The 16002-nt window shown below is 39.0% G+C and overlaps 2 protein-coding genes across 2 annotated transcripts; both read right to left on the minus strand.

Annotated features, from left to right (window-relative positions):
• Positions 1–1491: 1491 nt before the first annotated feature.
• On the minus strand, positions 1492–4732 carry LOC137826027 (transcription factor SPEECHLESS-like). Its single transcript, XM_068631870.1, has 3 exons — positions 4316–4732; positions 2870–3391; positions 1492–1682 (listed from the first exon to the last, which is right to left on the minus strand). Exons 1-3 carry the CDS (start codon positions 4730–4732, stop codon positions 1563–1565), a joined length of 1059 nt encoding a protein of 352 aa, XP_068487971.1. The 3' UTR covers positions 1492–1562.
• Positions 4733–11392: 6660 nt separating this feature from the next.
• Positions 11393–15723, minus strand: LOC137824268 (probable pectinesterase/pectinesterase inhibitor 61). Its single transcript, XM_068629830.1, has 4 exons — positions 15387–15723; positions 14367–15118; positions 13699–13835; positions 11393–12431 (listed from the first exon to the last, which is right to left on the minus strand). Exons 1-4 carry the CDS (start codon positions 15627–15629, stop codon positions 11734–11736), a joined length of 1830 nt encoding a protein of 609 aa, XP_068485931.1. The 5' UTR covers positions 15630–15723; the 3' UTR covers positions 11393–11733.
• Positions 15724–16002: the final 279 nt, after the last annotated feature.

Genomic DNA, 16002 nt, shown 5'->3' on the forward strand with positions numbered 1-16002 from the left:
AACGTGTTCAATATATACAAATACACACATATTTATTTTCAAATTAATTAAATAAAACAACAAAGTAAAAAGTAATTTTAAAAAACTATCTTTAAAAATATAACCTTAAAACTAACCTTAAGGAGGAGAGAGGAGGCAGTGATGCGGTGTGGTGACTTGGTGCAGTGCGACAACGACAGTGGAGGTGCGTAGTGCAGGCTGGCCAATGTGGTCGTGGTAGGTGCGATCATGGCAAGGAGCACGGAGGTCGCGGTAGGGAGCATGGAGGTCATCGTAGAGAGGGGGTTTCGCGCATCGAGAGAGGTTTTTGTGCAGAAAGGTCACCGCAGAGGTGGTGCTGGGTGGCGTGGAGCCGGCGGGTTGGGTAGCCCGCAATCAGCTAGGCTGTTTGAGCGGCGTTGGATGGTGAGAGTGAGAGTGAAAAAACACTGAAGTGAGGTCTCATGGGAACAAAATCTATAATAAATGACTTTTTAACGATGTTCCCGCCTAACTGTCGTTATTTCCCACTTTACACACTTTTAACGACGATTCATTGGACATCATCATAGTTTACACAGGTTTTTAACGACAGTTCTTTTATAAACTGTCATGCAATCTTTATTTGTAACTTTTAACGACGATGGTGACCGTCATTAAAAGGATTCAAATAATTACAAAAATTATTACCGCTTTTTTTTCCATAAGGATTTGTTAAAAATATTGTTATTTAGGATTGTCGTTGGCATATTTTGTACTACTATAAAATATTCCAACATTTCTAAGTCTTGATGGATCATATTAATTTTTTCACAATCTTCAAGGGAATAATTGGATTCATGCTTGAACCATACATCCAACACAAATCATGGAGCTAGTTGAAAATAAAATAGTTAGGTATGACGTGTGGATATAGTATATAATGTATTTTACAATGGCCTATTTAGGGTTTTAGAATGAGGCAACTTTAATTGCAAGCGCTGTTTGTGACGGGAAAGGTTTAGAACATTTTGTATTTATTTATTTTTCTACCCAGAGATCGATTTTTAATGTTTGGATTGGAAACTGTAATAAATAAACTGCCACCGACTTGAGTATCCGATGTATTTAACATCTAAAATACAGGACAAAGACTTAAAGACAGTAATATATTTATGTATTCGTTTTTTAAGCTAGTGTTAGAATTTTAGTTCTATGAATTTTGTATTAAAATATTTTATTAACTATACCATATTACTAAAGCAAAATTTAACTTCTAATGTTAGAACAGTAATTACATGCATGTCTAAGTTTTTATCGTAAATAATATTAAACCAAAAAGGGGAATGATGATAGCTGTAAATTAATTAAATATTTTTGAGTCGAAAGAACAAATTGAATTCTTAGAAGCTCGGCACAGTGTTTGATTACAGGTAGAATCACATGCCATATACGCAGAAAGACACAGATGAACAGTTAAACTAAGTAAAACTTACTGTAATTAGTTAATGAAAATAAAGAAAATTAACTAAAACTGCTAGTGACTAATAATTAAATGGATTTTCCCCATGTTCTCTATTATTAATGCAACGTACAAACAAGCACTAAAAAGGGGAAGGGTGAGGTCTGATGGTCGTTCTGGAGTCTGGAAGCGATGTTTGGCAGAATGTTTGCTGGATTTGTTGAGCGAGTTCTTCGGCACTGAGTTGGCATTCAATTCCAATCTACAAAGGACAGATTTAAGAAACTATAGTTATTAATGGACCACAGTTAGCACGTAAATAGCATGCATACATAATCAGTTATTTAGCTATCATGAAATTAATAATTTCATTGGGTAGGTCCCTATTTAAAACCACTGACAATAAAATATTTTTTTTTCTCCAAAATAAAGAAAATGCCTGCCAGATGCCATGATACATCACACGTCCCTGGCGTCTCAAACAAATCCAGAGAAAATGGTACTGGATGTACTGCGTATCATTGTTTATTACAGATCACAGTAGTTATGTACTTCACTGTAGAGTACTAACCAAAAACATAATTACTATATCATCATGCTAATATTTTTTAGATTTTTCTATAGGGGGTAGGCTTATGCCAGTGTAGCTTCTATCTATCACTCTCGGCGTGAGGGGTGTGTTGGAAATCCCACATCGACTAGAGATTAGAGCCTTTCATTGTATATATGTGGGTGCAATCCTCACTCCATCGAGCCGGTTTTATGGGGTTGAGTTAGGCTTAAAGTCCACTTCGTAATAAGTGGGTTACTTGATTTGGCATGCTTTGTGAGATTTCAAATAGTTAGAACTACAAATCTAAACCGTCTAAATCAAGAACCAAGATGTGGGTTCAGGGAACAAAAACATCACTGAGACGCTGTCAAAACCTATCCTCATCTGTGAAAAAGGACTTAAAGAAAGAGACAGGGTTTAATAATCTCAAGCAACAACAAAGTCAGGCAAAAATAGTTAATTAAATTTGAGCCAATGCTTGGTAGCTAGCTTTCAAAGATAGCAAAATTTTGGACATCTATACAAAATAAAAGAAAGAAAGAAGAAAAAAACTTCATGCATGGCATTTCATCTTCTTCTTTTTTTTTCTCTAAATTATGTTCATTAGTTTATATTGGATTTAGTCTACTTTTTAAAAAAATAATTACTTCTTTTAATCAGTTTTACAAAGGCCGGAACATTAAAAAAAATCTAGAAAGAATATATCTATACTGGGTAAACTCAACTTATATTTCGTACAAATGATAAAAACTGTTTTGTGGAATATTAATCCTAGTAGATATGTAGTGCTTAAAGAAACTACCATACAATTTGTTGTTAGTATAAGCATTAGGCATAATATTAACTTAAGATATCAATAAAACAGTAGGCACCATCTATGTACATATCACAGTTACCTTAATAGTGAATGAGTTGATCATGGTTTCATCAGCAATGCTGATATTCACATGGAGGATTTCGAGTGGTAGGTCTTCAAGAGCTGATATTATTCTCAGAGCCTGTCCAGGAATTGGTGGTGAAACTGTCTTCAGAAGAACATGTGGACCTGAAAACTTGACCTCGACATCGGCAATAACAGACTTGGAGTTTGCAACAAGCTCGTTGATATTGTCGTTGATGGAAGAAGAAGCTGAAGAAGTGGGAGAGTTGGCTATAGTTGGGGAGAGGTAACCTGGTTGCAACCTGGGCTTGTAAGGGCTGCCAGGCTGTGGAGTCCTTGGACTAATGGGCAGGTTTATTCTAGGGCTCAAGGGTGGTTTTCTAGGACTTAGTGGTGAAGGCCTTGTGCTTGAAATTAGCCTAGGGCTTAGTACATCACTGTAAAGTTTTCTTTGTTTCTTTGCGTCTAGGCATTGCTGCAGCTGTTGCAACTCCTTGATGTAATCAACCACACCTTCAATTATTGATGCTTGGTCTCCCTATATCATATTGGAACTTCAAGTTACAGTACATGAAATCACAATGTACACAAGCTAACAAGGATAAAATTTTCAATATACGTATCTAAGCATACCGTACACCAACGCCTACTATTCCTTTCTATCTTTCTCTTCCTACCGTGAAACGTTAAAAAAAATATACACTCACTACACAACCCAAAATATTCTTATTTTAAATTTTTTTTATATTTTAATATAAATTATAAATATATTATTATATTATTATATTATTAAAATAGATTGCAAGGTGGGAGTGTTTTGTTTTATATGGTATTAAATTAAACTTTTCCTTATAGTATCTACACTTCTCTCTCTTTCTTTAGGAAAAAGTTATACTTTTATCCACTTTTAACAAAAAAGAATGTAATAAAAAGTAATTTGTAATTAAATAATATAAAAATAATTAAAATAATAGTATTAGGAGTTGTTGATGAATGTAGAAAAAGAATGGATTGTCTGCTTTTAGTTGTCATGTAGTGTTGGGTGTCATATTGATTATTCCGTGTATTACTTTTGGATACACTACTAGCGGATGAAACAAGTCTTTTTGTAACTTCTCTTACACTTTAGTAATATATTTATAGATGATGATTGCTTATAAAAAAAGTTGAATTAAAAAAAATACAAGAGATAAAGAACGAAACATTCACAGTTACCGTGGGTCACCCTGTCAACATTTGCATAATACAAAATCCTAAAAAATACATAGGTAGTTAGTTCAGTTAGTTAATGTTGTCTATGTCAAGGAGATTTCGTGTAAAACAAAGTCCGGAATGCAAACTTATGAACTAAATTAAGGTTATAAATGGATTATTATCATTCATATAAAATCGACGGAAGTTTCTAGAATTTGAATATGTGAGTGATGTATAAATAATTAAGCGATAATTAAGACTTAATTACCCGTTTGACATAGAAGGAAGGCACAAGTGACCTCAATACGGAGAAGTTCTCATTCATTTGCTTCCTGCGGTTGCGCTCCACTGTTATATGAGACACCTTCGGTGGTTCCTCTAGCAAGGTGGGGTGAAGCTTTTTTGTCTTGCTTTTGGGTGAGATTTCAGGCTCTGTTTCAGAATGTTGTGGAGCACTTAAAGATATGGAGACCTTTTGGGACTCCATAGTTGAGTTTTGCTCGTTTTCTTTTGAAGTTGGGAAAACAACAGCTTCATTGTTGATGGGGGGGAAATGTTTCAAGTCTTGTAGGCTCTCCAAAATGGAAAGGAGGTCCCATCCATCAAAGTCAGTGTCCCGAAACTCCGTTTCTTGGAAAATATCAAATAAGCTGTCATCTATTAATGGACTTTTCTGTGATTCCATTTCTCGTAATTTGAAGAGTAACGGGATATGAAGTACGAGAAAATGGAATGAGTGGGGGAAGAGAAAATTTCTGAAGTTTTGGATTAAGAAAACGTTGGAAAGCAATAGATAAAGAGGAAAGGGTAGATACTAGTTATGGTGTGAGGTTGAAAAGCGAGTAAAACGAGAGGTACCTTGGTAGTGATGTGAAAGAGACTAAAGCCTCACCATCAAGGTGTCAACTACTACTCTACCAGTACTACTGAATGAATATATGGTTTTGTAAATGGTGAGAGATAGGATCTCAAGGCAGTGTTGTGGTGCACTGAATCTTATGGCAGCAGGCAGTGCAGAAATGGAGTACCAGACGAAAGCGGTTTTCAAAACTTAAAATTACAATTAATATTGAGAGACGTTAGAAGGAAAGAGGGGAATGGAGATACATTGCAGAAATATAAGGGTTTCATATAGTGCTAGCTGTAATGCTGGAAATATTAAAACTGCCTGCAAAATTAAAATAGATCTTGTCCTTGGGTTACAACTATTTCTTTTAGAATTTTGTTAAAAATGTATTGCTTTTACTGAAAGTTATAGCTAAAAATTCATTACCAATATTTTATATTATGTTTATTATACAAAATTATGCTTTAAATTCTTTTTAATGATATATATATATATATATATATAATTAGCACTGTGATGAACTAGTTATTTTAGCCTGCAGAAAAGGACTGCTAGAGGGAAGAGATAAGAAGGGCATAAATCGCCAATAAATGTACCGTTTTACAATTAGCAGCAAAGGAGGCAGAGGGCGAGGATCATAGCGTATCATTAAAACTGCCATCCATAAATACTTCTACTACCATTCATTAATACTGCAGGAACTGTTTAAACTTTTTTTGAAATGTTCTGTTATTCGATGTTTAAAACTTGTTTATAAAATTTTATCTTGGATGTATGATATATATATATATATATATATATATATATATATATATATATATATATATAATTTTGGACCAAAAGGCGGGTCATGAACTCGGTTCGGATAGTCGTAGTCAGCTTGAAAAAGATAATTAAAATGGGATACTATGATTGGTTATAATACATATGTTTATTAAAAAAAATTGTTGGATATAAAGTAGTTTAACACCTGAGAATAAAGGTGCATGTAAACAGAATGTTCTACTGTTGTTAGCACCTGAGAATAAAGGTGCACGTAAGCATAATTTTTTTTGTTATATATGATTAATTATATGCTTTTGTTGAGATTATGCTCTCATTAGTGAAAACTGTTGAAGGGATATCTATAAAAGGAGCTTGAGACCCCAAGTAAAGGTACGCTATTTTTGAATACTTGAGACTAAAACTGATTTGATATTTTAAATGCTCTTACTGACTTGATTGTTGGTGTGTGATCAACACGTAAATTCCCCTTGGTCCCAGTGGATCAGCATCTCGGATCACTAATTAGAGACAAGTTAGAAGAGAAGCTCACCCATTCAGTCCGTTCGAGGTCAGTAGGAGAGAACAATTGGCACCCGTCGTGGGGCCTGATAAAACCTTATCCCATCCACATTTACCACCGAGCCTTCCGTCGTGATGAGAAACACAAGGCAAGGCCTGTTGGGATCGAAAGGAAGCGATGCCCATGCCTTACAACAACTCATGTAAGCCATGAGGACCCTCCAAGAGGTGAACGAAGAATATCGACGAGAGCAAGAGCGAATCCAAGAAGAAACCAAGGTCGAGCAGGAGGCTACGAGCAGAAGCCCAAGCTGAGCAAGAACTCCTGCAAGATCGTATGATGACAGAAATCGAGGCCTCTCGGATAGCTACGGAGGAACACTCGCAAACCTATGAGGAGTTGCCCAAAACCAATAAGGAATTGCGAAAGAGCCTGCATCGACATGGCCGACATTGCACTAGGGGACGATCTCTGAATTTGTCATCAAGAGATGACCCAAGCCATTCTCGCAGGAAATCATGGATCACACCAAAAATCGCCTTTTTCTTAGGAGTAGAAGACCCTGAAAATCATCTCACGGCAATCAAGGCTCAAATTATCATCTCTAGAGGATCAGATGTCATCCGACGTAAGATGCTCACGGGTACTTTTACAGGTACAACCCTACAATGGCTCAGTGAAATTTCATATGGTCACGTCACCTCTTTCCCTCAGTTCTCTAGGATGTTTAAAAAACAGTTATCGGCCAACAAGGTCAAACACCCGAGGTTGTACAATCTTTTCAACATTAGACAAAGGGAGGGAAAGGCATTGAAAGATTATCTAAATAGGTTTTGTGCGATCACGGTAAGGCTTCAAACACATGATGAAGAAATGATGGTCGTTGCCTTCATACAAGGGATGACAACAAAACCGTTCAGCGATTTGTTAATCAGGAATCCAACGGAGACACTCTCCGAAGTACATGAATGAGTCATCACCCACATCGAGGCGGAAGAGGCCGTACTCAGGAGGAATGGCAGCTCGCGCTCAAAGCAGCCTAGGCTTAAGGAGAGCAACCGAGATTGGTCCCTAAGGGTCAATGAAACCTCTACCAAGAAGAGAACAGACTCGAGGTATGTCCCATATCTAGCCAAGAGAGATGAATCCAAGACGAAGGTCGGTGAAGGGTCAGCAACCAAACCCAAATTTCGAGTATCCTATAAAGAGCTCTTGAGCATGCTAGGGATAGCAGATAAGCTCCCAGAAGACAAATCGGTTATTGGGATCGCGAAGAGATGCTTGGTGCGAATTCCACTGAGCATTTGGGCACAATGTCGAACGATGCATAACCTTAGGTTTCCAACTGGCTAGCCAGGTCAAATAACGTTGTGCAAGATACACGTTGGTCGCCCAAAAGCTTTTCAGAAAAGGAAATCATGAAGGCATATGCTAGAACCATTCAGAAGCCAGAACGATGCCAACAAAGGTCCTTAGAGCCGGATACTATTGGTCAACCATACAAAGTGACTTGTCGGTTATGTCAAAAATGTCTCAAGTCTCAAGAGCATGACACACTATCACTCCTCAAGCTGGGGACGCTACATACGTAATGTCCCCATGGTCATTCGTCATATGAGGAATGTTCATAGTTGGTCCATTCAGCCCAGGCAAGGGGCAATCCAAGTTTTTGTTGGTGGGAGTCGGCAACTTCACAACATGGATCGAGGTCGAGCCTCTTACATCAATCTCCACCAAAAATGTGCAAAAATCCCCACACAATCATATCTGACAATGGGCGGCAATTCATCGAGCGAGGGTTGAATACTTTTTATGAAGGGCTTGACATAAAATCAATAACCAGCTTGGTGGAGCACCCACAAACGAACAGACAACCAAAGGCGGCCAACAACGTCATACTGAATGAACTCAAGAAATGACTCAAGTCAGCCAAGGGGCAGTGGATCGTAGAATTGTTGGAGGTCCTTTGGGCATAACCAAGCACGCAAGAAACCACGTATAACCTGACGTACATGACCAAGGCAATGATCTCGTACGAAATAGGGGAACCTTCCTTATGAAGGCAAATTTTTGACCTAAACTTATCCTTGAGGAGGGTTTTTAGTCGATAAGGTTTTAAAGAGACATTTATCAAATACCGTTATTTCAACTAAATTTAAATTAAAGCTAAACACTGGAAACTATCACCATCAGGTTCAGCTCGATCAAGGAAGCTTTGCCTTAACATGGCAATCCCTCTCGATGCCCCAGAATCGGCTCGGTCAAGGAAGTTTTGTCTTAACACAACAATCCCTCCTGATGCCCCCAGAATCGACTCAGCCAAATGTGTATCAACTTGGTCGGTAAACTATTACCACGATGTTATTAGTAACATTTCCACCCAATACTTATTCATTTAATATTTGATAGTTAACCGACCAAATGCCATTTATTATATAATTGTCTACTCGACGTAATGTTCGACAAAATAAGTACTTGTGCAAAACCAAAAGATGGATGAAAAAACATGTTATATTGCCAAAAAGAAGGAAGGGGCCACATCTTAGCCCTAAGGAGAAGCAAAATAAAAGATGTTGAAGCCTAAGACCTAATTATCTTCATCTTCAACAACTTCGATGTTGATGCTTGCAACGACCCCGACCAAGGGAATCTCTTTGAAGAGGACCTGTTGGCACTCATTGACGTCTTTATTCACGTCAAACTCACCCTTAAAGGCGGGATCATGATAGAGAACTTAGGCTTGTCAAACGGTTTGCTGAAAGCTCCACTCATACAAGCCAAGAATATTGTTCTAAATATTGGTGAGCACCGCCTCGATCGATGCCTTCTCGATCTCAACAGTCGCCTTCTTAGACACAACCCCGTCCTAGCTTAGCTTTAAGGCGCTCAACTGGGCCTCACACTCCTTTAATTCGATAGCCCAACATTGCTCCTTCTCCTCGAGGTAAGCACACCCCGACTTTGTCTGACACAACTTGACGTCGTACTTGTTTATCTTTGCTTCAAAGCCTAAGTTGGCCTCTAGTGCCAACTTCAGTGAGCTAGTAGTTTGTGAGATCGTGCTCGAGTTGAGAGATCTCCTCGACAGCCTGTTGATCGAGCTCATCACCAACCAACCTTGTCAGCACCAAGGCCCGAGCTTGCAACTAAATGCAAGTCGATTTCAAATCGTGGCAAGGTGTCGATTGTACCACATTCTTCTTGTTTGGTGTTAAGCCAATTTGCACACCTTTAGCAAAATGAAAACCTCCACCCAGCAGCGGAGTGGGGTCTTCAACAGTAGTGACTAGCGATATAGAGCTTAGTCGGATTGGAGATGGAGGAGGTGGAGGTGCACGCCTCGGGGTACCATGAGGAGACCGGGTGGTGGCTCCCGACTTCCTCTTTTCATTCATTCGGCTACTATCGCCTGAAGGTTGTGCCAAGTCAGCCGCCCTGATAGGTGTGGGGTTCCCAGCTACCAGCTCGAGGTTGTTGCTCGACCGAAAGGCAATTACAGCTTGACTAGCATGGCGTTAGTGTTAGGGTTAGATCGAGTCATTATACCTAAAACAAAGAGCATAGATTAGTAAAGGCCAAACCGACTGAGATGAAAAATGTTGTCACATACCATGAAAGTTCGTCAACTGATGGGATGACCTATACACAACCAAGATCTTTCTATTAGGAAGTCTTCTTGGCAACTTAAAAAAAAATGGAGAAGACCTCCAAGTCCTCAGTGCTCAAAGAAGAACGAGGCCAATGTTAATACCGAGGGGGAGATTTCATTTAGTAAAAAGGTAATTTGGATCGACCATCTCGGTCATAGAAAAACTCCCTACCCAAGCTCAATACAGACCTTAAAATATTTTCCTTTAAAGCTTTTATACGAGGAAGTATAAGGTACAAATAGAATATTGCTCGGTCGACTAGTAAGTGATAACCAACTTACAGGGTCGGTCGGGTGGGAAATATAGCAATGTAAGAAAGTTTGAGGAGATAGACAAAGACGAAACATATCGCATACAAGTCGAAAGGGGTTTCGCATCTGGACTGACAGTGGCAAACATTATCGGCCGAGTGACAATAGTCAACAACTATAATGTCGTCCACCGCATCCGACTTTAACAAACACACTCTCCATGAAGGTAGAGATAGAGGAGGAGTCATGAAACTAAGTAAAGTACTCAATGATCTTGTGATCAACCCAACCAAACTCTTCTCGGTGGCTTGGCTCGCTTACTACAACATGGGTTGATCAGTCGAGAGCCATTGTTGGATCATTAACTCGAACTGGGTTAATGTCCAATGGCACACCATCGCTAGGTTTGGATGAAAACTTGGTCGCCCCCACTAGGTTGTCAACTCGAAATGAGCTAACACCAGGTGGCATAACCTAGATCATTCTGACAGTTAGGGTTTCTGAGGAGGAAGAATCAGAAGAAGAAAAAGAAGAAGAGGACAAAGTATAGACTCGAAAGAGCTACAACAAGACATTAGTAACCTCTCGAAGAAAATGGAAAACACCTCGCCTCAATGAAGGATTCAGAAGTCATAGTAGAAGAAGTGAAGAACGAGTGGTGGGGCACCATTATACACAGGCCACCAAACGTCAGGGGCAACAAAATCTTACTTCCTTTTGACCCATTAGATCGTTTTGAATCTAACAGTCCTCGTCTCAACGTACAATTTCCCACCCGAAAACCCTGTCATCAAGAGGTACGTCCCATCGAGCACCAGCGTCGCAGTACGTCACATCCAACCTCGGGAAACAAAATAATCACATATAGACTCTTCGAGGAGAAATATCTCTTGAGCCTGGGGGCAAGTGTACCAGTCGGAACCAGACGATTCCCAAAAGCCTCAATACCCAGTTCTGATTGACCGACATGTTTAAAATGCATTTAGGACAAGAGATGATTAACAAGTTTAAACCGTACGGAGAATTAGGTAATACACTCTTATAATCATGATCCATACGCTAATCTCGGCCCAACAGTAACAAGACTCATCACAGACATATAAATAAGTACAACTTCCAAGAAAAATGTATGTCATTATTACGTATTTATTGCACCGAATACTTGAGTGTCGGAACACCTTTTACATGTGTCCTTCTGACCGAGAGCGAGCGAAGGAGGAGGAACTTGATTGAAGGTAGTGAATGAGAGTTGATGAAGAAAGAGTAGCCCAACTAAACCTAAGGAGTAGAAGAAAGATTGTGCTAACCAACCGATGTAAAGAAGATAATTGATAGTGAGTGATCCCTCTTGTACAGGAACAATACCAATAAAACAACAGTGATTATTGACTAATCAATATATAACATCTTTGATTTTGCGGAACTAAGAAATAAAAATACAAAAGTTACCTTGTTTTGCATTCTTTTATTACTAGCAACATATTGATATAAAAAATTAGGACCAAAGTACTATATTTTGGTAAAGTAAAAAAATGAGCCATTTTCCATTTCTTAAATTGCATAAGCGTGGTTCAAATTATTTTTTGTAGTTCGTAAGAATTGAATACGTGTCAGAGGCTTCGTTGGTCTGTATATACTTCTTTGCAGTGTTATTCATGCGGATAACCCGGCCGCAAAAGCCACTCCAGTGGATGGTAACCAGGCTGACCCAGATATAAACTGGGCCACCGTGAACCTATTTGCCTCCACAGCAGAGGTAATGACCCGGTACCCAGGCCATTTGACCCGTTGGCCCACACCTGCACCGGGCCCATAATTCATGTACTCACCATAATACAATGTGTCCAAAGCAAAGTCTCCATTCCATTCCAACCATCCACGGGAATGTATGTGGTCACCCATGTAGGATAACATGAACACTGTTCTGGAGAACTGCTTCCATGGACGGCCCAAATAGGTGGGGAAGCTGCCCTTAACCGGCACAAGATCCGGAGCGGGTTGGATCCGACAATTGTGCATGGATATGCCCGTATTCTGATTCGGGTCCTTTCTATTTTGGGCTGTAATGGTGTTCTTCTGCTGGGCCATGGGCTTACGAGCATATATGTTGCACTTCTGGAACACGACCGCAGCATTGCCGAATATGAAGTCTACAGTACCGTAAATGTCACATTCACGAAAAAATTGACGATTAGAGTGGACGTAGCATGAGTCTTGGTACCCCACAATGTTGCACCGATACACCACCGCGTGGTCGGCTCCGACACGGAGCGCCACCGCTTGGTGCTTCGCCGGTCCAGCATAGTTCTCGAACGTGATGTCTCGTGCAATGAATCCAGCACCACTTGCAGCTGCCATAATTCATATTCTAAATTAGGAATATGAACTAAATGGAATAAACTGGCAAGGCATTACCTCCATTTTCATTCATAAGTAAAAAACAAAAACAAACTTCACATAGTAAACAAATATCACTAAATAAAAATAGTTAAAATTTAATTATATTTAAAAATATTATAAATAAGAACTGTAGTACCTAATTTAATTTAATTTGGGACACACTGATTGATATATTTTGTCTTGTATTGCAAGACCAGCCAACAACCAATAATTCAATTTTAGTCATTTAAGTAGGCGCAGTAATTTAAGTTTGGGTTTATTTAATTCTACGTTGCTATATGAGGATAATAAAGCTGTCCACCAATGTAAAGGATATGTTACAACTAGTAATTATGATAATGGAATGGAGACTATTATTAAAAGTTAAGAAAGGAGTAATGATTTTCTTTGACAAAGGCAAGATAATGCTTAAGGTTTATGCAACGTGATACTGTTTAGTAGAGCCAGGTTTCTTTAAACTCCAACAACCAACTACCACTTCTATTATCATGGATTTTTCAAACATCAATAAAATAGGTCCCAAGTTAGTTAGTGAGGTGATGTTATTTTGATGTGGCATGAACTGTAGTTAACTTCAATCAATTAAATTTTTCACCAAGCTTTTGGGATTAGATTGTGCAATTACTTTTCACTTTTCGAATGAAATTCACCAATAAAAAATTAGTTTTGACTTCAAGAATAAAGCTTATAAAAAACGGATTTTACGGACACTAACTTTACCTATACCACGATCAGATGGTATTTTTTGTTTCTAAAAAGTACTACGAGACACGGAGGTTTATTAAAAAAAATATAATTTTACATTGAGTTCAAGAAAAAATAAAATTATTTTTTTTCAAATGATTAATAATTTCTCTAGTATATATTTTTTAACTATAGCATACTTTATTTATAATTTATAAAAAAAATCACTTTTTTTATTTTTTAAAAAATCATGCTAATTAGCTGGTCATTATCGAACTTTCCTAGTAAATACATAGGTGCCAGTGGGGGTAATATTGCCCAAGTGGACTTTAACTTGGAAGGAAAAGACATGCAACTAGACAGCTACGAATATAAGCATTAACAACTGAACGACATGGGCCACGTGCAAGTTTGGGGTGTTCATTTATCGTGCATGTTATTGGTTCACATTTTTTCATCCATACTTTTCTAACAGTGCAAAAGATAAGCAAATTTTGTATAATTAATCAGCAAGCTGATGAAAAAGGAATGTACCGAAGGATGCTGTGTGGAATGTGGTCATGCCGTCTATCACATTCCTTTTCCCTGTAATGACAGTTTTGCCCTTCCCATCTCCTATGAACATCACATTCGTTTTCTTTCTGCCCACCTTTAAATTATTCTCCTCATACCTGAAAATTCCATCATATCCAAATTAAAGTAACCCCACAAATGCATACCTTTTATCCATTGCAATTATAAAACACAAGTAAAACTCAGTACAAAAAATTAACATAAAACCAGCTTTGAGTCAACAGATTTGATTTAACATCCTTTGAGAAAACAGCATTATTAATTGAATATGTTTCCTCCTCCTTTGAGTCAACAAATTTGATTTAACATCAACCTAAATAAACGGAAATTGAGGCGTAAACATTGTTAGAAATTATAATAATACCTTCGCAGACAACTGTGAGGAGTGCATGCGAAAAGTGTTTTTCAAACCATAGTAACTCGTCACCGACCATGTTTGGCTTTTATTCAGTACATTTCTTTTCACGTCCAATAATGAAAACAGTTATGTGAAAACGAAAATAATGAAAAAAGTGTAATGTTCGTTATCTCGAAAAGCGTATACTTTTCAGAAAGATAGAAAGCAGGCATATTGTTTGCATTCAACAATAAATAAATAAATATATATTCAGGTGATATTTGTTAATTACCTTCCTGCCCTCACGTAAATGATGAACCGGCGACTGCTGTGTTCCGGCGCTTTCTTAATAGCCTCCGCAATTGTCTTCACTGTTCCTTCACCATTCTTAGACACCACTATATCCGCTTGAATTGCTGACGTTGCTAAATTCAATAATCTTCTATCACGTTTATTCAACCATCTCGGGAATTTCCCCGATATATTCGCTTCATCATCTTCCTCTCCCATTAATCGTCTCTTATTCTGAATCGGCACCCCCGAGAAATCGCCACTTCCACTCCCAGAAAATATCGCGAGACAATTACTCACCAGTTCAGACAAGTCCTTCAAGTTATTAACCATCTGGTTCTTCACGCTCCCGCTCGACTCCTCGAACCCCTCCGCACACGTGTCATGATTAGTGAGAGCGGCGCTGAGCCACGTTATCACATCTTCGGTAGATCCATCAGAGCCAGATCTCAATCCGCCGCCGTTAGATATAGCCGAAGGCGAGAGGATGGAGTCCAGGGATCGGGAAAGAGAGTCCATGGACTCCTCCAATAACTCGAGGCAATCTTCGTACGCAGCCCGAACTTTGGGTTCGGTGGCCGCGAAGGAGAGGCCAGAGGAGGCGAAGAACGCTCTGCTGACGTGTCGTAGGGTCATGTTGAATGAGATGTGGACGAGGTCTTGCTCCGAGGCAGTGGTGGAGCCGGGAAAGTCAAGAAGGGAGTTGACACATAAGGTGGGGAAACGTGTCTTGCTGCAGGTTCGGGAAATTGCCTGCAATTGCCGAATTTGATTGTTTTAATTGGGTCATGCAATAAAAGGAAATCAATAACTGATACTGAGTTTGGAAATACCAAATCCAATCTTATAAAACACGAGTCAATTTAGTTATGGGTTCATCTTAGTTGATTGGTGCATGAAAATGTTTAGGAGTATTAAGTAAAATTGGGCCTCTCTAAATAGATTCTATCTTAGTTTAGTATTTGAGTTGTTTAAACTTTTTACATTCAATTTCTAAGGATAAAATAAAAACGGGTCTTGCCTGAGTAGGCTTGCGGGATAGGCTGGGCCCGTTTTGGTTACTGGAGGCGCGGGAGCGGACCACTGTAACAAGGACGGCGGAGATGGCAGCGGCGACGATTAAGGCGGTTGCGAGAAGAGAGAGCATGATGAGTTTTCTTTTGGTGGTTGCGGAGGATGAAGAGGGGGTTGGTTTGGTAAGAGGAGTGGTGGAGCGGCGGGAGGAGCCACCTGGGTCGGCGGGGCCCAATTTGCCATATTCCATTGGGTTAGTGAAGTGGGGTGTGGGAAAGGGGGTGAATGAATCAGTTAGTGGTTTTTGGTTGAAGTGGGAAGGTGTGCTTTTTATAAATGGCGGTGCTGTGAGGATTGAGTGAGTGTTACACTGTTAATGTAAAAATTGGAAGGTTGGTGTGAAGTCGACGTCGTAGGAATTAGAATTAGCTTAGCTGGCTGCTACTTCCAGCGTTGTCCACTGGATGTGAATGGATAGTAGAGATAGAGAGCTTTCTTTGCCTTTTTTCCCTACCTCTTGCCTTCCTCGTTCTTATTCTATATTATTATACATATTATTGTTCTATGTTTGATCGTGTTTCTGCTGAGTTGGAATTCTTCTACGTAAACCACTCATGTCATTG

This window comes from Phaseolus vulgaris, chromosome 8, assembly GCF_000499845.2.
Source record: "Phaseolus vulgaris cultivar G19833 chromosome 8, P. vulgaris v2.0, whole genome shotgun sequence".
NCBI classification, from domain to species: domain Eukaryota; kingdom Viridiplantae; phylum Streptophyta; class Magnoliopsida; order Fabales; family Fabaceae; genus Phaseolus; species Phaseolus vulgaris.